The 27,313-nt window shown below is 46.5% G+C and overlaps 1 protein-coding gene across 1 annotated transcript in view; it reads right to left on the reverse strand.

Annotated features, from left to right (window-relative positions):
* The window catches only part of GLB1L3 (galactosidase beta 1 like 3), a 43,594-nt gene extending 16,678 nt beyond the window's left edge, over positions 1-26,916 (reverse strand). Inside the window, exons 1-9 of the mRNA XM_012495900.2 lie at positions 24,882-26,916; positions 24,200-24,325; positions 23,788-24,000; positions 20,309-20,377; positions 19,629-19,724; positions 17,626-17,734; positions 12,745-12,837; positions 9,528-9,609; positions 8,542-8,606 (exon numbers count right to left, since the gene is read on the reverse strand). Of these exons, the coding sequence (XP_012351354.2) occupies positions 8,542-8,606; positions 9,528-9,609; positions 12,745-12,837; positions 17,626-17,734; positions 19,629-19,724; positions 20,309-20,377; positions 23,788-24,000; positions 24,200-24,325; positions 24,882-24,904 (876 nt within the window). The 5' untranslated portion in view covers positions 24,905-26,916. The remainder of the gene's footprint in view (positions 1-8,541; positions 8,607-9,527; positions 9,610-12,744; positions 12,838-17,625; positions 17,735-19,628; positions 19,725-20,308; positions 20,378-23,787; positions 24,001-24,199; positions 24,326-24,881) is intronic.
* Positions 26,917-27,313: the final 397 nt, after the last annotated feature.

Here is a 27,313-nt window from a genome sequence, read left to right on the forward strand (position 1 = left end):
ATTTCAAACCTATTATGAATACATTGTAGAATTAAGTCAATAAAATTGTGAATGTTGTTACCAACTATGATGTCCAAAGTCAGAGAAAAAATAAAAATATAAATCAGAAAAGTTAAATATAAGTTCTATAATTCTAAATTTGTATTTTTTTAAAAAAAATCAATGAAACCACAATTTTCTCCTCGTTTAAAACATGCCAATATCCTGGCCCTACACACTGAAAATGCTTAAAAGTAAGAGCAATTTGATAGTAAGCACAGCTTGTATTCTACAGAAGCAACAGGGTTCTTAGGAGAAATTGCTATTTCTGGGCTAAGGATTGGAAATGTATCAGGTGAGTCTGGGACATTGTATTTGGCTGGAAACCAAGTAAACTATGAAAGACTGACGGGGTCATGTCAGAGGAGAGAGGAGCCAGGTGGAAGGTGCTTCCAGCAGGCCAGCGAGAAGCCACTTTAAGCTTCAACAACATAATGATTAAAATTGATAAGAAGGCATTAAACATATTAAAAAGTCATGAATTAATAATCAAAGAAAACAATTTACAAAAGTTTGAAAAGGTACAGCGTATGTTTTCTGACTTCAGTGAAATAAAGGAAAAAAATAGAAAAACTCCGTATGTCTGAAAATTTAAAAATTAACTTCTAAACATACTCATAGGCCAAAGAAACAATCATATTCAATACTCACACTAGTCTGAATTACAGTATATCAAATATACCAAATATAAAACTCATGAACTAATGAGAAATCTATACCCTTAAATGTTCATAATAAAACATACAGATAAAATGTGAAGGCTAATTACCCACCTCAAGAAATTGGAACAGCAAAGTAAGCCAAAAATAGTAAAATAAATAAAGGAAATATAAACCTAAGAGTAGAAGCAGTGAAATTGAAATTAATTTGCAATAGAGACAATTTAAAAAGAAAAATCAGTTCTTTGAAAAGAACTGACATGCTTCTGATGAGACTGATAAGAGAGTAAAAACGAATAGATAACTAAGATCAGAAATGGAAAGGAAAGACCTGCACAAATGATACAGCCATTAAAAACAAGAACATAGTGTACATAATTATATGCCACTATATTTTAGTTTGAGTGAAATGGACATATTCCTAGAAAAACTAACAACCACATTTACTCAGAAGGAAATAGACTTCTGAGTACAGCTCGAGATACAGCAGTGAGAAAAACATAAATCCCATCCTCACAGCAAGGACAAAGCTTGAAAAACTAAATTCGTGGCTTCTTGGGTCCATCAGAGAATCTAGGTCACAGAGCAACCAAATACCTAAAATCCATGGAAAACCTGCTGCCTGCAGGAAGAAGCTGGCCCCAAGCCACTTGCTAATCTGGGGCTAGATCCTCTGATATAACACAAATAGATCATATTAAAGAAGTGCTGAAGACAGTGTGGGCCGGCGTGAGAGTATGAAGTCAAGGGAGCCGAGACGGATGGTGGCTGACACCCTCATGCTGGCTTTAACTCCCCAAGTCTACCAGTTATTCTGAGGGGAGATTCGGGAGAATCCTGGGCAAGTCTCTGTTGCGGGCTGAATTGTGTCCCCCAGCCAAATTCACATGAAGGCCTAACCCTCAGTATTGCAGAATGTGACTGTACTTGGAGACAGGCCTTTAAAGAGGTAATTAGGTAAAAGGCTGTTAGTGTGGGTCTTAATCCCACGCCACTGGGGTCCTCATAAGAAGAGGAAATTTTGACACACCAGGGTCTCATGTTCACAGCAGAAAGACCACGTGAGGACATGTTAAGAAGGTGACCATCTGCAAGCCAAGGAGAGGCCTCAGAGGAGAACAGCCTCTGGACGCCTTGATTAACATGTGGTCGATAGGGGCCGGGCACGGTGGCTCACGCCTGTAATCCCAGCACTTATGGAGGCTGAGGCGGGCGGATCATGAGGTCAGGAGATCGAGACCATCCTGGCTAACACGGTGAAACCCCATCTCTATTAAAAATACAAAAAAATTAGCCGGGCGTGGTGGCGGGCGCCTGTAGTCCCAGCTACTCAGGAGGCTGAGGCAGGAGAATGGTGTGAACCCGGGAGGCGGAGCTTGCAGTGAACAGAGATGGCGTCACTGCACTCCAGCCTGGGCGACAGGGGGAGACTCTGTCTCAAAAAAAAAAAAAAAAAAATGTGGTCAATAGGATGGGCCCTAATCCAATATGAGTGGTGTCCTTATAAGAAGAGGAGATTAGGACGCAGACACACACAGAGAAGAGGCCATGTGAGGACACAGGGAAGGGAAGACAACCGTCCAACAAGCCAAGGAGAGAGGCCTCAGAAGAAACCTACCCTGCCGGCACCGTGATCTCAGACATCTAGTCTCCAGAATGTGAGAAAATAAATGTCTGCTTTTAAGCCACACAGTGTATGGTCCTTCGTTATGGCAATCCTAACAAAGTAACACAGCTTCCTTTCTGGTGCTGGCTGAGGGAAGGGAGCCACCCCCACGGCCAGACCTTCTCCCAGCCCATCTTCCCTAGGGAACAAAAGCCCCAATCAGCTGAGAAACAGCACAGAAGCTGACACTTAAGGGCAGCTTAACTGGATAAAATCCATTGAATGTGGGAAAAGGGGTGGGGGGTGCATGATCCTTGGGAAAGGAGGAACACATGCTAGGATCAGATCTGCTGCTAGAAGAAGAGGAGCAGGAGCACCTGCAAAGGCCACGCCCCTCAGCCCCAGAGACAGCATCTGCTGACAATAAGGCATAATCAGAACATCAGGGAAAGCCTTTCTCCCTCACCAGCAGGTTAACCAAGCTGGAGAAAAAGTAACACATACTGTAGCTGAGAGAGCCACAAGCAACAGATTCTCTGTGGGACACAATGCAAAGGCGAGACTCAGAGGGGAATGTAGACATAGAGAAAACAACCTCTGCCAAACCAGCACTTGCCCTCGACACAAGGTACCACCAGAAGCATTTGAAGCCCATGATACACGAAGGATAACACAGCAACAACAAACCTCACAACCAACCCAACTCCAGACAAGGGGAACACAAAATCCCACATGGCCTAGCAGAATGAAAGGCATACTGATCTCCAAGACAGTATCTATGTCCTATGCATGCTGTGCAGTTTTCAATAAAAAATTATGAGACATACAAAAAGGCAAGAAAACAACACACTTGGAAGAGATAAAGCAATCATCAGAAACAGATAAGACACAGATGTTGTAACTATCACACAAGGAATTCAAAGTAACTATGATTAATATATCTAAGACTATCATGGAAAAGGAAGACAGCATGCAAGATCAGATAGATAATTTTGGCTGAAAGATGAAAACTAAGAAATAAGCAAATGGAAATACTAGAAATCAAAAACATAGCAAGAGAAACGAAGAATTTCTTCAATAGGTTCATCGCTAGACTCAACAGGCATGAGGAATGAATCAATGAACTTAAAGATAAGTCTGTAGAAATTAAGCAAACTGAAAAGTAAAGAGAAAAAAAGACAGTGGGAAAGAAAACAGCATCCAAGAGTTGTGAGACCACACTAAGTGATCTAATGTACGTGTGATTTGAATTGCAGAGGTGAGAGAGCAGAGAAAATATCTAAATAAGTGACGGCTCAGAATTCTACAAAATTAATGACCTAATCTTGCATTCCCGGGATGAATCTCACTAGAATGTAATTGTATTAGTCCATTTTCACGCTGCTGATAAAGACATACCTGAGACTGGAAGAAAAAGAGGTTTAATCGGACTTAACACTTCCACATAGCTGGGGAGGCCTCAGAATCATGGCAGAAGGTGAAAGGCACTTATCACATGGCAGCAGCAAGAGAAAATGAAAAAGAAGTAAAAGTGGAAACCCCTGATAAACCCATCAGATCTGGTGAGACTTACTCACTATCATGAGAATAGCACAGGAAAGACCAGTCCTCATGATTCAATTACCTCCCACTGGGTCTGTCCCACAACACATGGGAATTCTAAGAGACACAATACAAGTTGAGATTTGGGTGGCAACACAGCCAAACCATATCAGTAATGTATTATCACTTTACATATTGCTGGATTCAATTTGCTCATCCTTTGTTGAGAATTTTTGCTTCCATGTTCATAAGGGAAATTGGTCTTTGGTTTTCTTTGCTTTAGTTGTTTTTATTTGGTTCTGGAATTAGGACAGTGCTGACCTCATAAAATGAGTTTAGAAATAGTCTCCTTTTCTATTTTCTGGAACATATTGTATAGAATTATTATTATTTCTTACTTAATGTTTGGTAAATTTCACCAAACCACAGATCCAAGAATCTCCTGGAACACCAAGCAGGATAAATTTTAAGAAACAAACCACATCTAGGCATATTACACTCAAACTTCTGAAAACTACAGACAAACAGAAAATTCTAAAGGTAGCCAGAGGATAAAAGACAAAAAAAATAGATAAGAATACTGACTTCTCATCAGAAACCATGGAAGCAGAAACAATAATGAAGAGACATCGTTAAAGTGGGGAATTAAGAAGATACTATTGTACAGCCCTAATGCTACCTACACTTTTGTATGATTAGTAGTGTCAGGTTTTTAAATTATATATATTTTTCTCTTTCTTTTTTTTTTTTTTGGAGACAGAGTCTCCCTCTGTCACCCAGGCTGGAGTGCAATGGCACGACCTCAGCTCACTGCTACCTCCACCCCCTGGGTTCAAGCGATTCTCCTGCCTCAGCCTCCCGAGTAACTGGGATTACAGGCACCCACCACCATGCCCAGCTAATTTTTGTATTTTAGTAGAGACGGGGTCTCACCATGTTGGTCAGGCTGGTCTCAAACTCCTGACCTCAAATGATCCACCCACCTCGGCCTCCCAAAGTGCTGGGATTACAGGTGTGAGCCACCGCGCCCGGCCTATATTTTAAATTCTAAGTCAACAGCTACAATTTTTTAAACTAACATAAGTAATAAGTCTACAGAACAGATAAAATGAAATCAAAAAATTATCAATTAGCTCCAGAAAAGGGAGAAAAAAAGAACAAGAAAGAAACAAAGTACAAAAAAGGAAAGAATTTGCAAAAAGGTAAATTTCAGTCAAACCATATCAATAACTACTTTAAATGTAAATGATGTAGCCACATTATCTTAAAATACAAAAACTGTCAAATTGAATTTTTTAAAGCAATATGTAAATATACGATATCTACAAGAAATCCATTTTAAATATAGATGTTAAGGTATATAAAAAGCAAAAGGATAAAGATATGCCATGCAAATACTAATTAAAAGAAAGCTAGAGTTGCTATATTTATATCAAAATAGAGTTCAGAACAAGGGAGAGGGACATTACATAACGATACATCGGCCAATCTTCCAACAAAATATCATAATCCTAAATGTGAATGCACCTCAAAACAGACAAAAACTAATAGGTGTAAAAGAAAAATAAACAATCTATGATTATATTTAGAGATGTCAACATTCCTCTCATAAAAATTGATGGAATGAGTAGGCAGAAAATCAGTAAGGATAGTGATTACTTGGCCAATATCATCAATTAGCTTGACCTGATGCGAATTTATAAATAGATGTAAACTACACATTATTTTCAAACGTACATGGAACATTCACCAAGAATGACCATATTATGATCCATGAAACAAACCTTAACAAATGTAAAAGAACAGAAATTATACAAGTATGTTCTTGGGCCTTAACAGTATTAAACTAGAAATCAATTATAGAATACTGGCTGGAAAATCCCCTAAGATTAAAAAATGAAACAGCACACTCCCAACTGAGGCATGGAATAAAGAAAGTCTCAAGGGAAATTTAAAAAAATGTTTCGAACTTTTGAACTCAATGAAAACACAGCCCATCAAAATTGGTAAGATGCAGCAAAACTAGTACATACAGAGAAATTTATAGCATAAATGCTTATATTAGAAGAGAAGTCCCAACTCAGTAAGCTAAATTTGCACCAGAAAGACCAAGAGAAAGAACAAATGCAATCCGAAGGCAGCAGCAGGGAGAAAATGCTAAAGGTTCAGAGCGGAAACCAAGGAAGTTGAAGACACAAAAATAACAGGGAATCAAAATCAAGCCGAAAGCTGATTCTCTGCAAAGATCAATAAAAATTACAAACTTCTAGCCACACTAACCAAAATAAATACACAAAATTAGCAATATTAGGACTGAAAGAGGAGCCATCACTAATGACAACAAGCACATTAAGAGGATAACAACGGATTATCACAAACAACTCTATGCCCATGAATTCAAAAATTCAGACGGAATAGAATGAGTAGAATAAATCCTTGAAAGACGTAAATTACTACAACTCACTCCAGAAGAAATAACTTAAATTTTCCTGTGTTGTTAGAGAAATTGAACTGCAAGTTAAAATTCTTCTAAAAAGGAAAACTTCAGGTCCAGATAGTTTCAGTGATGAAAGTTACCAAACATTAAGAAATGCTAACAATTCTACACTATCTGTTCCAGAAAATAGGAGAGCATCCTTCCAAATTCATTTTATAAGGCCAGCATTATCCTAATTCTAAAACCAAACAAATACCTTTTAAGAAAAGAAAACCAAAGACCAATGTCCTTCATAAACATGGAAGCAAAAATTCTCAACAAAAATATGAATAAACTGAATCTGGCAAAATAGAAAATGATAATATCTCACAATCAGATGAGATTCATTCCAGGAATGCAAGACTGGTTCAACATGCAAAAACCACAGTCACCGTATTAACACACTAAAGCAGGATGGCCTTTGGGTTTGACTATGACTTTACATACATGACAGTCAAGCACAACCCAGTCAGCTATCGAAGGAAATGAGGCACTGAGTCCTGCTACAACATGCATAAATGGACCTCAAAGAAACACCACGCCGTGTGAAAGAAGCCAGATGCAAAAGACTAAATACTGCATGGCCCGCTTATGTGAAATGTCTAGAAAAGGTAAATTTATAGAACTAGAAAGCGGGCTGGAGACGGGATTAAGTGCGATGAGCATTAAATGCAATGAACATTTTGGATTGTGGTGATGGTTGTGGAACTCTGTATGTTGAATTGTATGCTTACAATGGGTGAATTTAATGGTGTACAAATGAGATTTCAATTAAGTTGTTAAATGAAAGTGACAAGAAAAAAAGAACAAAAAGGAAGAAGACTTAGCAAAGGTATTGAAAAACTAGAGATAGCCACAGATCCACAGAGCCCTGGAAGGGCCCCTGACTTTCACCGAGTTGGAAACTGTATAGAAATTGATGAAAATCCAGGCGCAGTGGCTCACGCCCGTAATCCCAGCACTTTGGGAGGCCAGGGCGGGTGGATTACCTGAGGTCAGGAGTTTGAGACCAACCTGGCCAACGTGGTGAAACCCCATCTCTACTAAAAAGTACAAAAATTAGCTGGGTGTGGTGGCAGGTGCCTGTAATCCCAGCTACCTGGGAGGCTGAGGCGGGAGAATCACTTGAACCAAGGAGGCGGAGGTTGCAGTGAACCGAGATCATGCCATTGCACTCCAGCCTGGGCAACAAGAGTGAGACTCTGTCCCAAAAAAAAAAAAAAAAAAGAATTGATGAAAAAAAGAAATAAGTTTCATGAGTCTTATTTTTAATGTGGGTGGAGGGTGGGAACAGAGCCCTGGAGCTGCAGAGTCTTTGGCTAGGCCAGGGGGCCACAGCGTGCGGGAATGGAGGAAAAGGAAGGCCCTCAGGGGCGGGGCAGCGGGGCTGGGAGCGGAGGCAGAGGCTCACAGTGGCCCAGCCGGCCAAGGCGTGGGGGCTGGATGTCATCCTGGGCACAAAGGACAACCAGCAAAGGGTGTTAAGCAGAGGAGACTGTGACCAGGCCTGGTCTTGAAGCACGCACTCTAGCTAGTCTGTAGAGAAAGGACAGATGTACTCCCTGGAGGCTGTAGAGAAAAGACAGATGTATTCCCTGGAGGCTGGTCTTGAAGTGGGCACTCTAGCTAGTCTGTAGAGAAAGGACAGAGGTACTCCCTGGAGGCTGTAGAGAAAGGACAGATGTACTCCCTGGAGGCTGTAGAGAAAGGACAGATGTACTCCCTGGAGGCTGGGCTGTGGCTTGTCCTTTGTAACTGTCACAGAAGGTCACCCACTGAGAGGAAGGTGGGAGCCGCTCAATCCACCTCTGTTAAATCAGTGCAGGTACAACCCTTATCCCTTCCCATAATGTGTATGCTGTGGCGGGAAAGGCTAGCCCCACCAGAACTACCTGGGAGGCCTCCGTGAGCAACGCGCATAGCCGTCTCTGAGCTCTGTCTTCACAGGGGAAAGGGAACATCATCTCCCTCCGATTCCCACCACCCCTCGCCCTTCCCACTCATCTCCATGACGTGATCCACAAGCGGAGGTGACATAAGCAGGGTTCCCTCCTCCTTCCCCACCCCAAAAGGCTCCCAAAATAGCTCGGAACCTGCCGAGGACCCCGGGTGAAAACCTGTGGTCTTCTTGTCAAACCTGTTTTCAGCTACCAGCTACATAGGCAGGGGAGGCCATGGTAGGAGAAGTTGTAAAACCCTGCCTGTCTAAAATGTCTTACCTGGACTTTATGAAGCTGACTGAAAGTATTCTGGTGAAGTTTTTGCAAATTGATGGCGGCCAGCACTGCATAAAGAAGAGAGAGGCCCAGCTGAGGCATGGGACCAGCTGTCAGGGAAGGGAAGGAATCCGCCCCGGCCTGGACGCACGCAGGAGGAGAGCCTGCTCAGCAGTGAGGATGGCGAGAGGCTGTCTGGATCCCACTCTGCCACATACAAAGGGCTGCCGTGGCCATCGCCACATCCCTGACACTTGCGAGGACACTCACTGTTAAAATTAACCACACTCTGTGCAGAGACGTGAGCCAGGCCAAGACTCCCTGACATGATCAGACTGGAAACCCGACGCAGGCCCCAAGCTCAGCACATGTCCCAGTGTGCCACGCCTCCTCGGAAGAGCCACTACTCAGGAGGCAGAATGGCCGCCGCCGGCAGCAGCTCGCCCCGCTGGCCCGCTCACACCTGGGCGTGTCCCTCACTATTGCCATCTGATGAGTCTGTCCTGAATCTTCCTGCCACTTAATTCTCTAGGATTTCCTAAGTGTCCACACGGAGGCTTGGGCGGTAGGATCCCAGGAATGGAACCGGATCTAGGCAGGGTTCCTGACACAACACCCATCTTCTAGTTCTCCCTGTGGTTTCCCAAGTTAGTGGAGACAGCCCTGATCCCAAGCCAGGCCCAGCACCAATGCAGATTTCTTGCCACAGAAAAACTATGGGAGATGGAAAGGCATCCTGAGAACAGAGGAGCTCCAGTGCTGCTGTTTTTAAAGATGGCAGGAGCAAGGCCAAGAGAGGGAGCTGGTGAGTGGCCCTGAGCCTTGACCTTGAGTCCTCATTTATTGTAACATCGAACTCCAGGATCCATCCCAGTGGACACAGGAAAGGCAGGTATCGAGATGCACTTGGTTTTCTCTGCAGTGTGTTCAAGATTTACACGGGCTGGCTGACAGCCCTGTTCTCCTGTGTACTACCTCTAAATGTGTACCTCCTTTGGTGTGGCCGCTCAGCACGTGTTTCTCACCATCAGAGGTCAAGAGAAGCTCCACAATCCCTCTTCTCAGCAGGGCCTGTTGAGAAAATTAACCAAAATGAACCCAGTTCCCTCATTCCCATGGGAAAAAAGAAATACATACAGCTCCCCATATTCATGGGTTCTGCGTTCATGGGTTCTGCAATCACGGTCAGAAATATGTTTTTACTTTTTTAATTTTAAATTTTTTTAGAGACAGAGTCTTGCTGTGTTTCCCCGAGCTGGAGTGCAGTGGCACGATCATAGCTCACTATAACCTTAAACTCCTGGATTCAAGCCATCTTACCACCTCAGCTTCCTGAGTAGCTAGGACTACAGGCACACGCCACCATGTCCTGCTTATTTTTTTTTCTTTAGTAGAAACAGGGTCTCACTATGTTGCCCAGCCTGGTCTCAAACTCCTGGACTGAAGTGAGCCTCCTGCCTTGGACTCCCAAAGCACTCAGATTACAGGTATGAGCCACCACACCTGGCCAAAAATATATTTCTTAGTTGCATCTGTACTGAACATGCACAGGCATTTTTCTCATCATTATTTCCTAAGGAGTACTATATAGCAACTATTTATGTAGCATTTACATCGTATTGGATATTAGAAATAATCTAGAGATAAGTTAAAGTATATGGGAGAGGCCAGGCATGGTGGCTCACACCAGCACTTTGGGAGGTCGAGGCAGGCAGATCACTTGAGGTCAAGAGTTTGAGACCAGCTTGGCCAACATGGTGAAACCCGGTCTCTAATTAGCCAGGTGTGGTGGCGCATACCTGTAATTTCAGCTACTCAGGAGGCTGAGTCACAAGAATTGCTTGAAACCAGAGGTAGAGGTTGCAATGAGCCGAGATCATATGCCAGCCTAGGCGACGAGTAGCACTGTCTCAGAAAGAAAAAAAAAAGCACATGGGAGGATGTGCATAGGTTGCGTGGAAGTGCCACACCATTTTATGCCAAGAACTTGAACACCGACTGATTTTGTGTCCACGGGGACCCTGAAATCTCCATGGATGCTGAGGGGCAACTATATGAGGAAATCGGGAAGTAAACAGAGCATGGTTCAGCTGGGTGAGATGGGAGCTAGACAACGGGTTTGAATTCAGAGTCTGACCTTCTGCAACTTAGTAAATTGGGGGAAATCACTGTCTCGGTCTCAGCCTGGTGATTTTTGTGGGGAATGACCCTAAAATCGGTCGAGTGTGGGTTCTGACACCCCATGACCAAAGCCTCCAGGGTAAAAAAGGGCTGAGTTTACCAGGAAATGCCATGGAAAAGGGTCTGAGTCACTGAAAGAAGATGAAGACTAGAGAATCACTCTGTGCTGGAAGGGGAGAGGCTGCGGCTGTGGGGTCCTGAGAACCATCAGGGACTTCACCAAGCTCAGGTGCTGCCTAACACTGTCAAGGGGAACAAGGAAGCCTGCCGTGGCTGCAGGGATGGGGAGGTCTAATCTGAAAAACCATGGTCACGAGGCCAGATAGCCAGGGCCTGGCTGTGCATCTCCTGTGTTCATCGAGCCAGACCTGGGCCTGGGAGTGGAGTTGAATGGTAATTTTTTTTTCTTTTCTTTTCTTTTTTTGAGACAAGTCTCACTCTGTCACCCAGGCTGGAGTCCAGTGGCACAATCTTGGCTCATTGCAACCTCCATCTCCCAGGTTCAAGCGATTTTCCTGCCTCAGCCTCCTGAGTAGCTGGGATTACAGGCGTGCACCACCACGCCCAGCTAATTTTTGTATTTTTAGTAGAGACAGGGTTTTGCCACATTGGCCAGGCTGGTCTCGAACTCCTGACCTCAGGTAATCTGCCCACCTCAGCCTCCCAAAGTACTGGGATTATAGGCGTTAGCCACTGAGCACAGCCAGTAAATTTTAAAATCAAGAACAAATAATGCTGGCTGAATACAACTGATTCAGGGCAGCCACGCATCCCCAGGGAAAAGTTAGGGAGGGAAATTACTCCCTGACCTTGTCCAACTCCAGGAGCCAGCATGTGGATGAAATCCAGCCCCGCCCTCCTCCCCACTTTGCCCAGCTGGGGACCCCTCCCCTTCCCCTCCCGGCCTCCAGCCAGAGGTCTCCCTGCAGGCGCTGCTGCAGAGGCAAGGGCGGAGTCAGGATGGCCCAGGCCAGACCTACAGCCCTGCACTCTGCTTGACAGTCCACGGCGGGGTTCAGTTGAGACTGAACTCTCATCAGCTTCCTGAATGTGGGAAGGGGCCAGCAGGGGCTGAGCCACCAGGAAGGACAGCAGGCAGGACTGCAGTTATTCCCTGGCCTGACACGTCCCTCCGTGAAGAAGCAAGAGGGACAGAAGAGATGACGTTTATCTTACAGGCCAGAAAGCTTCAAGCTGAGAGTCACATCACTAAGTTCTTGAAGCATTATTTACAGTGGAGGAAGATTCACCAACCCCAGCTTTAATGAGAAACGTGGGTTACAGAGATGGGAAGCAGAAAGGAATAGCCTTTTAAAGCCATGTTCTGTCTTCTAATAAAGTTATTTAGGTACATAGCGATTGTCTTGACTGCTGCAAACTCACAGAGAAAATGAACCTGATCTACAGTTGAACCTTGAACAACACAGGTTTGAACTGTGCGGATCCACTTATACTCGGATTTTTTTCAATACAAGTTACAACCAGTGCAACCCTCCTGCCTCCCCTGCCACCTCCTCCACCTCTTCTGCCACCCCTGAGTCAGCAAAACCAGCTCCTCCTCCTCCACCTCTTCCTCCTCCCCCTCAGCCTGTTTAACATGAAGATGATGAGGATAAAGACCTTTACCATGATCCATTTCTGCTTAATGAGAAGTCAATATATTTTCTGTTCCTTATGATTTTCTTAGTAACATTTTCTTTTCTGAAGCTTACTTTACTGTAAGAATACAGTATATAATAGATATACAAAACCTGCATTAATCAACTGTTTATTATTGGTAAGGCTTCCAGTCAACAGTAGGCTATTAGTGACCACATTTTGAGGGAGTCAAAAGTTATACGCAAATTTTCAGCCACACAATAGGCCGGCACCCCTCAGCACCTCGTGTTCACAGGCCGATATTCTCAGAATGCACAGTGTCCAGCCAGATCACTCATGCAACCAGGAATCAGAAAAGCACACCAGAAAAGAGACAGATGGAGGAAGGAGGCACGTAAACGTGGGGCCAAACCAAGGCCCTCTTACCTTGTGGAGATACGGCATGTATGTTTTATCCTTATTGAATGAGCCATATTCATTCTCCACTTGCACCGCGATAACAGGGCCTCCCTGGCGGTACTGAGAAACAAGCAGAGGAGGATTAAAGAGTGAGGCTATTTGCAGCAAAAGCCTGGAGTCTCTGGGCTTGATGCTAAAGGCTGCACACCTGGTGTGGGAGGCGCTGGCCTTGATGCTAAAGGCTGCACACCTGGTGTGGGAGGCGCTGGCCTTGATGCTAAAGGCTGCACAGCTGGTGTGGAGGCTGCTTGATGCTAAGGCTGCACCTGGTGGGAGGCCTCCTGATGCAGGCTGCACCTGGTCAGGCTCTGACCACCCTGCTCTCCACGCCAGCGCTGGAGTTAGAGTCTGCTGGGTCACTTGGCTGCTGTGGGAGCCACCTTCCCCAGGGCGTTGCAGATACGTAACTGCCACAGTTTTCCCTCTGTTTCTCACACTAGCTACTTAAATTTCAGCCCTCCAACCTACAAATGCACCTGCTTCCACGCCAATCCCATCCATATTTCCACCTCCCTTCTGCCTTAGGCTTATGCCACCACTTGTGTGTGGCTCCCACGGCCTTCCACCACCCGACCAGGAACGTGGCTCTGGGCACAGCCCCTCTCCCCTCTGTGCCTTTGACCTTCCTTTGCAACAAGCTGACCTCCGTGATCATGGAAACTTACTCGGGACCCTCCGCATCAGAGAGAAACGGGGGCTGAGGCCCAGGAACGTTCCCTTCTTCCCACTCTCCTCATTAAGAGCCACACTTCCTAGAAAAGTTACCAGTCATCTACACCCACATCTTCTGCTTTCTCGCTTTTCACTCACTCCTCAAACCGCCTTGGGAAAGCTTCCAGCCCATCCTGCCATCCAGACCATCAGCATTGACCTAGTTATGCTAAACTCAAAGGCCTTTTCACAGAGTATCCTCTTTCAGGGTCCTTCCACGGTCTGGTGCGTTTCCTTCTCCTTGGAGCCCAGCCACAAAGAAGGCAGCCTGAGTGCTGGAAAGCCAAGGTCTAAGCTTTTTGTCCCAACATACAGCAGGCCCGTGGTCCCCACTGCCTACAGCATAAACGGCCAGCTTTATAGTGCATTTCTCTCTCTTCGACAAAGGAATGCTGGCTCTGAGGGCACTAAGGAAGGAGAACAGGCATGACTGTCAGCTTTTCCTTCACAGGTTCCCCTCTGCCTCCTTCCCGTCTCACCCTCTGCCCAGGCGTGCTGGCTTCCCACAGCTCCTACTGCGATTCTGTTTGCCTCCACAGGGCAGCACCACGCCTATCCCCCGAGGGGACTCATGGCCCCTCCACTGTGCCTGGTACACTCAGCAGTGACCACACAGGGCCTGGTGCTCAGCAATTGCTCGCTGGATGGACATAAATATTCTCAGCTAGTGAGTTGAGAACAATTATTTTCATTATTGAGCAGTATCAGCTCTCTCCAACCTGAAGGGTGAGACTTCTAAAAAACCCCATTGCAGAGGAATTCCCAGTCGGCCTTATGAAATAAACAGAATAAGAATAAAAGTCCCAAGTAAACCAGTAATGCACTCTAAAAATTATTTTTACATAATAATTAAAACAATAAAGACAATGAATTCAGTAAAAGGATCTTAAAATATTAATGATGTATCAATAATTAAATTAGTGCAAGGTATAGGGCATTACATTTCATTTACACTTATCATTCCTTGCTTCTTAAAAATTTCCTAGGATTTTCCACAATTCAATGGGATGCCTATAAATTAGCTTTCCTTGTTGCATACATATGAATGTGAATGGCATTTGTACTTGTGCTAAAACTTCCATCCAAATATTCAGTCTTTCTGGGTTTTTTCTTTTTGAGACAGAGTCTCACTCTGTCACCCAGGCTGGAGTGCAGTAGCACAATTTTGGCTCACTGCAAGCTCCACCTCCCGGGTTCACGCCATTCTCCTGCCTCAGCCTCCCGAGTAGCTGGGACTACAGGGGCCCACCACCACGCCCAGCTAATTTTTTCTATTTTTTAGTAGAGACGGGGTTTCACCGTGTTAGCCAGGATGGTCTCGATCTCCTGACCTTGTGATATGCCCGCCTCGGCCGCCCAAAGTGCTGGAATTACAGGCGTGAGTCACCGCACCCGGCCAAAAGTCTTTCTGGTTTTAAGGCTCACTCCTGCCTCTGAGTCCCACCTAGATTGCAGAAATGCAAACAGACACACATAGCTTCAGCCCTTCAAACAAAAGATGTACCTCAACTCCACCTAACAGAGCCAGAGTTTAATCCTAAAGACAGGGTTTTCCTCCTCTCAGCAGTGCCCGTCTCTCAAAGCTGTGTTGCAGCAACATCATTCCTAAGCTCTCTCTCACGTTCTTCGTTATCCCTCGATTCCTCTCTTTATAATTATCCTAATAAGAACAACTCACAGGCCGGGTTCCATGGCTCACACCTGTAATCCCAGCACTTTGGGAGGCTGAGGTAGGCGGATCACCTGAGGTCAAGAGTTTGAGATCAGCCTGACCAACATGGTGAAACCCCGTCTCTACTAAAAATACAAAAATTAGCCGGGCGTGGTGGTTGGTACCTGTAATCCCAGCTATTCAGGAAGCTGAGGCAGGAGAATTGCTTGAACCCGGGAGGCAGAAGTTGCGGTGAGCCGAGATCACGCCACTGCACTCCAGCCTGGGCAACAGAGTGAGACTGTCTCCAAAAAAAAAAAAAAACTCACAATTCTTGATTCCAAATTAGTTACAAAGGCCTAGATCTGTATGTTTGCCATATTTTCTCCCAAACAGAAGAGTAAGATAAGTTATTAGCCTACTACTACCTAAAAATCCAGGTGTTTTTCGTTTGTTTTTGAGACAAGGTCTTGCTCTGTCACCCAGGCTGGAGTTCAGAGGCACGATCTCAGGTCACTGCAGCTGGGCTCAAGCCATCCTCCCACCTTAGCTTCCTGAGTAGTTGGGACTACAGGTGCGCACCACACTCTTGAATTTTTGTATTTTTTGTAGAGATGTGGTCTCACTATGTTGCTCAGGCTGGTCTTTTACTCCTGGGCTCAAGCAGTCCTCCCACTTTGGCCTCCCAAAGTGCTGGGATGACCAGGCCATAATCTAGATTTTTATCGCATCTCAAGCTACATCAAGAGATGTGTCCTTAAACTATTTTTACTTAATAACCATGTGTATCTTCTCTTTGGGAAGAGTTATGTTGTTTAAATTAAATATATATATATAATGATCAAACAATGCTGTCTTGTAGACCACACAGTACAATGTTCTTTTTTTGTCACAGACCTGACTGTGTGCTCTAGGTTGCCATGGTAAAAATGAAGGCGTTTCTTATCAAGTGCATGAGGTCTGGGTACACCATAAAAAAGGCAATGCTGCCGGGCACGGTGGCTCACGCCTGTAATCCCAGCACTTCGGGAGGCCAAGGCGGTGGGATCACGAGGTCAGGAGATCGAGACCATCCTGGCTAACATGGTGAAACCCCGTCTCTACTAAAAATACAAAAAATTAGCTGGGCGTGGTGGCGGGCACCTGTAGTCCCAGCTACTTGGGAGGCTGAGGCAGGAGAATGGTGTGAACCCAGGAGGCAGAGCTTACAGTGAGTGGGGATCACGCCGCTGCACTCCAGCCTGGGCAACAGAGTGAGACTCCGTCTTAAAAAAAAAAAAAAAAAAAAAAAAAAAAAAAAAAAAAAAAAAAAGGCAATGCATGGCACCTGTGTTCTTCCCATCTGTGGGAATAAATCAAACTAGAATGCAGGGTAATAGCAAGTAGACTTACACAGATATGGAATGGGGGGGCGGTGCAAGTTATTTTTTTACAACATAAATGGAAAATCCAAATGTCCATGAATAGGATATGAATTCCTGTTGTTTTTTTGTTTTGTTTTTTGAGACAGAGTCTCACTCTGTTGCCCAGGCTGGAGTGCAGTGGCATGATCTTGTCTCACTGTAACCTCTGCCTCCCAGGTTCAAGTGATTCTCGTCTCAGCCCGCTGAGTAGCTGGGATTACAGGCATGTGCCACCATGCCCAGCTAATTTTTTTGTATTTTTAGTAGAGAAGGAGTTTCCCATGTTGGTCAGGCTGATCTCTAACTCCTGACCTCAGGTGACCCGCCTGCCTTTGGCCTCCCAAAATGCTGAGATTATAGGCATGAGTCACCAAGCCTAGCCTGAATTCCTGTTAAATGAATTGTGATATATCCCTACTAGGGAACACTGTGCAGGCACTAAAAAGAGTGGCTGGTTTCAAATATATATATTCAAGTAACAAAAGAAAAATGCCTGAGAGGAATCATGTATTTTTATATTAAAAAGGATATACATTCTTTTTAATGTAAAAGGATGTAGGTGTCTATGTGTTCGTGTCTCTGTGTACATAGACGCGTGTGTATAATTTGCTTCTATGTTGATAAAATCTCCAAAAAGAGACACAAAATCTAGTAAAATTGGTTGTCTCCTGAAAGGGCAACTAAATGGCTTTGAGGCAGGGTGGAAGGCGAGATTTTTATCTGGCCAAAAATTCATTTGTACCTTCTGAGTCTTTTTGCCGTGTTAAAAGTGGGAAGAAGCAATGGGAAGTTTGGCAAGCTCGAGGAATAGTCAGTTCATCTAGACAACCAGGACGCCCCTTTGCGCAGTCCCCGCCTCGTGTGACGAGTCTTTCCAGAAACCCTGGGGCAAGCTTACCCAGACAACAAGGACAGGACAGGTCAACGCTTCTGTCCTTAAGCCAAGGGTTCAGAACTCAAGGTTACAAGAAAGTCAACTCAATTGTTCATGGAGACTGCATGTGGCCTCTTCAGTGATCAAGCCAGAACAAACTCTTTCCCTAAAGTGCACGTAAGAAAGATGCAGGAGATAATTGGCTTTACCTGGAGAGGAATCACTCTGGGAATCAGGTGGTCAAAATACTTCTCAACTGCTTCAATGAAGCCCTTGTTGGTTGTCCTCAGCAGTAATTGGGGGTCTTGCAGGAGCCAGCTGGGGGCGAGAGGGGCGGGCTCAGGGTCTGAGATGGGTCGGGAGAGGGAAAGAGGAGTCGGCTCAGAGCTGACCCAGCTCACTGCACATCTGCCCAGCTGCCTCACACTTCTGGTCCCAGAGCACTCCGGGGTCCTGGAAAGCTCTGTGCCTCGTGAGACTTTCAGACCATTCTCATAGACTTGTGGGATTTGAAAGGAAACACCGGCCTCCACCTCCAAGGCACTTCACAGCTTCGGAAGTGCCTTCAGCTCTGTCTGGTCTGACTAAGGGGCTGGCCTGTCAAGGCTCTTACAGCCATGTCTTAGAAAGCTTTTTCTTCTACCTTTCGTTGAATACTCTCCATTCTTTTTCAGTTTACTGAAAACATTTTTCGGTCGGGTGCGGTTGTTCATGCCTATAATCCCAGCACTTTGGGAGGCCGAGGTGGGCGGATCACCTGAGGTCAGGAGTTCAAGACCAGCCTGGCCAACATGGCGAAACTCCCGTCTCTACTAAAAGTACAAAAATTAGCCAGGTGTGGTGGCGGGTGTCTGTAATCCCAGCTACTCAGAAGGCTGAGGCAGGAGAATCTCTTGAACTCGGGAGGTGGAGGTTGTAGCAAGCCGAGATCGCGCCACTGGACTCCAGCCTGGGTGACAAGAGCAAGACTCCATCTTAAAAAAAAAAAAAAAAATTCTTGGGGACAGAGAAAATTTCCTTAGGCACAGTGTCACATTTCCACTAAGAGCTAAGGCTTCAGGCTCAGGGCAGAAGCCTACGTGCCAATGATACTCCACCCCCTCCAGGTCACTGGGGAAGTGCCAGGCAGGCCTCCAGCCAAGCTATGCCGGGAGTCACTGCTTCCTGAAAACTCCACTCCCCTCAGCTCAGGCTTTCTCTGCCCCTGGAGAAAAGCAAAGGCCTCATCTGACTCTGAGGTGAGAGGTGCTCACTGGAGGCAGAAGCCCAGATTCCCCAGGAAGCCTGCCCACCACAGGGGTGGCAGAGTGGAGTCTTGAGTCTCACCCTGACGTTCAGCAGTCTGGGCTGGGGGCCAGAATCACAGAGGAGAGAACAAGGCAAAGAAAAGCAAGAGGGAAGGGACGGGAGCTGAGGGTGGTCTCACTGCATGGAAAGGCAGCCTTCCCCTCACTAAATAGTGAAAAGATCAGAAGCTTTCAAAACAAGCCCAGAGTCATCAGAACCTTCCCTTGCAGGCCTTAAAGCTTCTGGTCCCTTTCTTCCCAGGGCATTTTGAGAAGGACAGAGGGGGCCACAGCCCCTTCTGCGTGGGGAAAGAAGAGTGGGAGTCTCTTGTGGCCACCTCTCCCCACGCACACCCTCTTGACCGCATGCCCAAGGCCCCAGGACCAATGTCTGGAGCTTCTCATCTGTGAATCGGGGATGACAACAGCACCCACCCCCCCTCCTCACCGCAGTACCGCAGGCTTCACACGAGACAACGCAGGCACGTGGCGTGGGGCAGCACCCCTCCCATCGGCTCCGTGAATAAAGGTTACTTTCCTTGTTACTAGATTGAAATTCACTTTTTTTTTTTTTTTTTGAGACAAGTCTCGCTCTGTCGCCCAGGCTGGAGTGCAGTGGCGCGACCTCGGCTCACTGCAAGCTCCGCCTCCCGGGTTCACGCCATTCTCCTGCCTCAGCCTCCCAAGTAGCTGGGACTACAGGCGCCCGCCACCACGCCCGGCTAATTTTTTGTATTTTTAGTAGAGACGGGGTTTCACCATGTTAGCCAGGATGGTCTCGATCTCCTGACCTCGTGATCCGCCCGCCTCGGCCTCCCAAAGTGCTGGGATTACGGGCGTGAGCCACCGCGCCCGGCCTGAAATTCACTTTTTTAAAAGCAAATACTTCGCTAGAACCACGACTCTGGGATTGTAACCCCGCTTACCTGGGCAAGCCCCCGAGGTCCATCTCACTGCAGATGTAGGGGCCTGGACGCAGAATCACCCACAGCCCGATCTCCGCAGCCATCAGGACGAAGGCCCTAGGGAGGTCCACATCGTCAGCCCCTCCCACGACGGCCGAGGATGAGGCCGGGTGGGGGCCACACACATCACAGGGTGGAGGAGCTGCCCAGTGGGGTGAAGGGATGACTCGGCCCCACCCCCAAAGAGCGGGGACTCCCACACCAGGTCGGTGGCCTGAGCTGCCCCCAGCCTCAGAGCCTCTGCACAGCCCCATTGGGGGCCTGAGGAGGAAAGGTAACAGCCAGGGCACAGGGGTCTTAACAGTGAACCTGACCCAATAGCCTTGCTAGCCTAGAGGGGCTGCCCTGCCCCAGCCCAGGCGGCCGGACCCCATGCAGAGTCGGGCGGCTCCCGGGGTCTTCTGCCCCTCTGGGCTGCAATGGAGAGGTGGAGCCCAGAGGATGCAGGCGCAGCCCCTCTGGGTGACAGGTCACGGGCGGGGAGTGTGTCTGGGTCCTGGGTGCAGGGGCTTCTCACAGTCCTAGAACAGGGCTCCAGACCCAGGTCCCTCCCTGGTTCTCTTTGGCTGCTAATCCATCCCCAGTAGCCACCTCTCTGCCCCTGTCCCTGGCCAGGTCACAGAAGCAGCAACACCACGTACTCGAGGTCCATGTTCCCAGAGAAGTCAAATTTGCCTCTTTCTGGCTCATGCAGGTTCCACGGAACATAGCTAGAAGAGGTGAAAGGGAAGTATGATGAGTATCTTCTTATTTCTTCCTCCAAATTGTTAGGTCTGCCCCAAATCCAAGCCAAAACCATGCACAGCTCTATTCTGAAATAAGTTGAAGTTTCCAGTGGAAATTAAACCTCTATTACACTAACCATGACTATCTTTAATAGTTCCTTGCTCTATTATCCAATTGTGGTTCAAGCTGCCAATTATCCTATTATGCTAGATTTCTTGGGATTTATATATAAATTTTTCCACTCACTGCCCTATTGTAACACCCATTAAAAATTTAAAAAGAGAACAAAAAAAATGTCTACATCTGCCTTATAAATTATTGCTATGACTTTGTCAAAATAAGAATAAAGGAGGAGTTTCTGTGAAGATAGTGGAGACACAGTAAATCTAGTAAGGGTACTACCTTTAGACCTTAGCAAGAAGGGCCCCCACAGAACCCTCCCCCATAGGGCCATGAGTAAAAATTTTATTAGGTATACTAGGCATAGTTCACCAGGCAACTGTCTTTTTTTGTGCCACTGGCAACATGTTTGAGTGTTATGCCCCTTAACATCATGTTTCCTATAAGCCCTGTGGTTTTTATTACACAGTTTTGTGCAGTGCAGAGGTTTTTGACAATACATTGTAGAACTGACTGTATGACCCGCCAAGAAGACGTACTAATCATGGCCTTCTATGAGCTTAACAACGCAGCTTGCTGTAAGTGAAGGAGCAGCTGACTGAATTAGAGAGGACATGGACTCTGACGTCAGCTACCATCACAGTGAAAAGATTTAAAGTACCCCTCTAAGAAACAAAGAAAATAAGCAGCAAAAAAAGAAAAAAAAAACTTGTAAGGATATAGATTTGAACTGCGTAATTAAAAGGCTGCATCTGATAAATAAAGAGAGAATCCAGTAGCCAACAGATGGAGCATTTACATTCCCTTAAAAAGTGCATCTGTAGAACTAAGTATGAAAAAAGAATGTAAAATTTAAAAGACCAAAATTTAAAATGCATGAAACAGTTATAAAATATTGGCACGTACTATGTCACAAAGTAAATCTCAACAAATTCCAAAAACCTATATCGCTTAGTCCATGATCCCAAGATAAATGCAAATAAATTTAAAAATCACAGTTAAAAATAGTAAAATTTAAAATAAATAAATAAATAAAACAGAAAGCATATTCCCAAATAGCTAATGGAAACAACATCAAAACTTAGGAAATATTTCAAAATAAATGACATTCAAAGCATTATATAGCAAAATTTGTGGGCTATATAACCAAAGCAACTCAGAGAAACATTCATATCTTCGAATGAATATATTAGAAAACACAAAAGACTGGAAATAAAAGAAGCTAAATATTAACTCAGGGAAAAAGAAGGAGGAGGAGGAGGAAACTGAGGAGGACAGAGAAGAGAAGGCACTAAATTTAATAAAGTAGAGAAAAGGAAATTACACATAACTCAGAAACTGTGAAATATAAATCCAAAACATACAGAGTATTAACAAAGCTACGAGCTAGTTATTTGAAAAGACTAAATAGAAATAGATAAGATTAAGAAAAAAGAAAAATCAGCCAAAAGATACAATGTGATGTATATAACTTCCAAGTGAGTACAGGAAAGAAAGGAAAAATTTCTTAAGTCCCAGTGGGTTCAAAAGAAGAAAGAAGGCTGGACGCAGTGGCTCACGCCTGTAATCTCAGAACTTTGGGAGGCTGAGGCAGGTGGATCACCTGAGGTCAGGAGTTCAAGACCAGCCTGACCAATACGGTGAAACCCCATCTCTACTAAAAATACAAAAATTAGCCTGGTGTGGTGGCGGGAGCCATAATCCCAGCTACTCAGGAGACTGAGGCAGAAGAATCACTTGAACCCAGGAGGTGGAGGTTGCAGTGAACAGAGATTGCAACACTGCACTCCAGCCTGGGCGACAGAGTGAGACTCCATCTCAAAAAAAAAAGAAAAGAAAAGAAAAGAAAAAAGAAACGAAAGAAAAAAAAGAGGGAAAGCAGGATATATTCAAGAAGAAATAGAGGACATGAGTTAATAACCATTCAAAGAGCTATATCGTCCCAAAACCCTTCACCTCACAAACCACAAAAGGTAGTAGTCACAGAGTTTACAGGTGAACCTTAAGAAACTTTCAGAGTAAAGATAATTCTTGTGCAAAATATTTCCAATAAGTAAGAAAAGAAGATTTACTCACTTTATGAGCTTATTATAAGATTGATTCAAAACTGGACCAGAATACTAACAAAATAAAATTTTAAATCAGTTTTGCTTATAACCATAAACACATTTGAAATAAAACACTAGCAAATAAAGTCTAGCAATCTGTGTGTATGTAATGTGTGCATATCTCAGAGCCAATCAGAGTTTATAACAGTACCACATGGCTGCTTGACTATCAGAAAAATTGTCGATGTAATTCAGCCATTCAAAAGAAGAGTGAAGAAAAACTATATGGTCCCCCCAATAGATGCAGTAGCAGCTCTCAGTAAAACTCAACGATTATTTCTGATTAAATTCTTTGCATTTTAAATGAACCAGTTATCAATTTGGTGCCTCTCAGCTTCAAGTTCACCCTTCAATACCAGCTCTGCAATAAGGCACAGGGCCCTCTAAGCATCTCCTTCACAGTGAGTGTGATGGTACGCTTGCCACAATATGCTGGTGGCAGGCCCTCAGGAGGATGGGGCCTCTGATTCTGGAGCAGTTTTGCTTTTCTATGGTCATACAGGGTGGCTGGTCAGTTGTATACAGGTATGAGGACAACCGTGGTGTTTGCTTTTAAAGGGTGAATTGCTTGAGTCCAGGAGTTTGAGACCAGCCCAGGCAACATAGCGAAATTCCATCTCTACAAACAATTCAAAAAATTAGCCTGGTGTGGTGGCATGCACCTGTGGCCCCACCTATTCAGCAGGCTGAGGCAGGAGAATCACCTGAGCCAGAGAAGTAGAAGCTGCTGTGAGCTAAGATCAGGCCACCGCACTCCAGGCCGAGCAACAAACAGAACAACAAACCCTGTCTCAAAAAAAAAAATTTGTTTTAAAAACATGCATGTATCTGTAAGTACATATTTATCTGTAAGTGTGCCTTAAGCTTATGTCATTAAACTGAGTGCTCCCAAGGGCGCCTGGTGCTCCTTCGTTAGACAGAATCCTGAGGAAATAACCTCCTCCCTTGAGATTCTCCCACTAACCCCTATCCAAGTCTTTGATCACAAGCAAACTCAGCCTGAGACTAAGTGACAGCTGGACACTTAAGCATAAAATGTATGTGCTGGAAACGACTGTGCGGAAGGTAAGTCCTCACGCTGGGCCCCCAAAATCGGAGGCTCAGGCTCCCGGCCAAGACGCACTTGTAGGGTAACAAGATCCTGGAGGCGAGGGGCCGGCACTCACGTGGTGACAGTGTTGAAGCCACAGGCCTTCAGCTTCAGCAGGCGGTCCCTCCAATACTCCCTGGGCACCCGAAAATAGTGGATGGAGCCCCCGAAGATCAGGAACTTGTGGCCCTCCAGTGTGAAGTGGGGCTTACCCCGACCTGTGCTTTCAGTTCCAAGTCCCACAGATCGAGTCTTCAGCTCCAGGGGGGTCAGATGAGACCAATTAAACCTGGAGGGGGCGGGCGAGGGAAAGAAAGTGGAAAGGGAGGCAGGATTCGGGGGAGGGCTCGGAGGGACGGCTGAAACCCTAGCGAAAAAAAGAAGTTTTTGTTAGTAGGACGTGTTCTGTGCATATTCGCGATATTATTTTCTCCAAGAAAGGAGAGATCGCTCCCCTCCCTCCCCAGGAATGTAGCTCTCAAGCAAACCTAGGCTGGGACGGATGCGCTCTTCCAAGCATGAAGTTCTCTTCCTGCTTAAGCCGAGGAGCAAAACCTGGTAAGATAAATGGCAGGAAAAAGATGCCCACCATTCTCTTCCAGGAGAGACACGGGCTGAAAGAAGAAAGGATAACAGTGACAAGGGGAAGGTGCTGGCCCCACCAAGCGGCAAAGGCCGGGAAGCCGTGCCGGGGGCGCCTTAGAGGCCAGAGCCAGGGAGGGGGCCCGCGACACAGGCAGGTCTTCTAGGCGGGCCCGGGGCCAGGACAGCCCGGCCAGTCCTCTTCAGTCAGGATGAAGGCCGGGGACAGACGTTCAGTTCTAGACCCTACAGACAGGGCTGGGCACTGCTGGTGGGTCCGGGGAGAGGTGGAGGCGGGCGCCCTTCCACCACCAGGTTGGGGAAGGACACGGTGCCCAGACGCTGGAGCCCCTGGCCTGCGTCCCCATCCCTGATTTTCTGGCATCTGGTGAACAGCCCCTCCGCAGGGTGGGGATAGCGAGGGAATCTGCAGAGGAAGGCTGGGGAGAGGGGGCTTGATGACGCGGCCTGGGGCGCCTGGCCGGCCACAGAACCCGGGGAGGGCTGGAGGCGCCCAGGCGCGCGCTGGGGTGGTGGGTAGCCCGGGAGGGCGGGCGGGCTGCCGCCCGGGCAGCAGCGATCCCTCACCTGAGGAGCGGCGAGGACTTCATCGCGGCGAGGCTGAGGCGCCGAGGGTCCCTTACGGCTTCCGCCCCTCTCCGCTGGCCCAGACGCCGCGCTCGGGCCGGGACTCGAGCCCCTGTTCCGCGGGGCAGGCTCAGGTGTGCGCGCTGCGCGTGCAGCCGACAGAAATCCGTTCGGAGGCGCGGGCGCCGGGTCCGGGTCCCAAGGAGGCGCGGCGGGCTCCCTACCGCCAGGGCGGCCGAGCTCGCTGGGGCTCCGGGTGTTCCCGCAGTCCGTCCGGGCGCAGACGCCTCTCCGCCCTCGGACGGAAAGCGGGAGGGCCCTGGGGCAACGCCCCGACCTGGGGCTTCCTCACCTGGGTCCACAGCCAGCTGTGGCCAGAAAGGCCGGCGCGCGGGAGAGAGGCGGGCACAGCCCAGCGCGGGGCGCAGCAGGCGGTCTCCGGGGCGCGCGCACGACTAGAAACGACGCGCAGATCCTAAAACGAGGGCTCCACAGAGGGCCACGAAGTGCGGGAGCGCGTCCCTGGAGAAGTCGAGTTCCCCGACACCGCCACCTGTTGGGAAACGAGCGAGAACTGCAGCGCAGACCCTTGGGAAGGCGGTTCCCTCGGCGGACCCGGCCCGAGCGCAGCTTCACAGCAGGTGCGAGCGCGGCGGATGCTTTGGTGACAGAGTAGCGGGACCTGCAGGAAAGGACGAGGGGCGGGGTGGGGGCTGTGACGCGACGCCGGGCTGCCCAGACCCTTCCAGAAAACAGTGGGGACTATTCGACGGTTTCCCGCAGAAACTAAGCCGGGTGTTCGTTTTACGGAGATTACTCCGCGGCAGGGTGGAGGCTGGATGAGAACAGACGTCCTCTCAGGTGGGTGCTCACGGTGGTAACGCTGCCCAAGAGGAGGGCACGGGTTCGGGGAAGACTTGTGAGGTTAAGCCGGCAGCTCCGGGTAGCTGAGCGCAAGAGGTCGGTGACACAGAGAGGAGTCTGGGAGGCGGCATGTTTCAGGCCTAAGTAACTTGGCGGTGACGTTTATTGAGACGGGAAACACGGGAAGGGATAGAGGCTGCGTAGAGGGAAAAGGTGATGAACTCGGTTTTGGAAACGCTGATGTGAAGTCCCTACGATGAAAAAAGAAATCCTCCGATTTCTCCCTTTGAAGTCTTTGCTTCCTCCATTGGAAAGAACAGAGCCTGTGACCTCAGGTTCAAACCAGGAATGTAGTTCGCTGAAAATGTGTGTGGGGCAGGGAGTTTATCTTGTCTCATTCCTTACAAGGATACTTTCCTCTCTGAAACCTTAGCTCCCTGAAAGTTTCCTAGGTCGTCCAACTTTTCCTCATTTTTTCGACTGTAAGCAATGAACTGTTAATAATTTTGTACATTTTGGTTTTACAGCCACACACTTCATTCTTCTTTGTCAAGTTTAAAGTATTCTAGGGCTTGTGCCTTCCCACATAAAATGTAGAATAAACTTGTCTGTTTCTACAAAAAGCCATGTTGGTATTTCGAGAGGAATTGCAATCAACCTATGGATCAAATTGAGAATTGTATCCTTATTATGTTGAATCTTCCAACCCACGAACATGGTATGTCTCTCTATTTAAATAGTTCTTTTTTTCACTTCTTTCATCAGAGTTGTGTGATTTTTTCAACATCAGATCCTATGCATGTTTTGTTAGGTTTATACTTAAATATTTCCTTTGCTCTTAAGAGATTTAAACTGTTACTATTTTTTATCTCAGTTTTTACACGTTTGTTGTTAGCATATAGAAATGTGATTGTGTTTCTCATGTTGATCTTGTATCCTGTGACCTTAACAAACTCACCTATTAATTTTAAGAGGTTATTTGTATATTACTTGGCATTTTCTATGTAGATAATCATGTCATCTGCAAATATGGAGGGTTTTATTTCTACCTTTCCAGTCTGCGTGGCTTTTTGTTCCTTTTTTTGTGTGTCTTAGTATGATGACTAACATTTCTGTGTTGAATAAGAGCGGCAGGAACCGACGCTGTTACCTTGTCCCCAGTGTCAGCTGGAAAACATTCTGTTTTTCACTAGTAAGTATGATGACAGCCATAGGTTTTGTGTACATATTCTCTATCAAGTTGAAATAGTTTGACAGCTGGGTCTACAGTCACTAGAAATGCTGTGGGGCTTTATTGGAACAAGCTATGTATCAAGAATTGTGATTTTCTGCAGGCGTTGATGGAGGAATTTTGACAAAGGCAGAAGAATCAAAGAATGGATTATTGGTTCATTTGAAAGATGACTCATCCTGTGTCCTTTTGCCATCTGGGGCTCCTCTCTGCTGATGGAGTATTTGAGAACCCCTATGAATGAGCCCTGGAGAGTGTGAAAGTTCCCCCAGATTTCTGTGCTCATTAAACCTGTAGAACTCTTGAAAATGTGCAAGATGAAGTAACAATTTTGATC

The sequence above is a fragment of the Nomascus leucogenys genome, chromosome 15, assembly GCF_006542625.1.
Source record: "Nomascus leucogenys isolate Asia chromosome 15, Asia_NLE_v1, whole genome shotgun sequence".
Classification (NCBI taxonomy): domain Eukaryota; kingdom Metazoa; phylum Chordata; class Mammalia; order Primates; family Hylobatidae; genus Nomascus; species Nomascus leucogenys.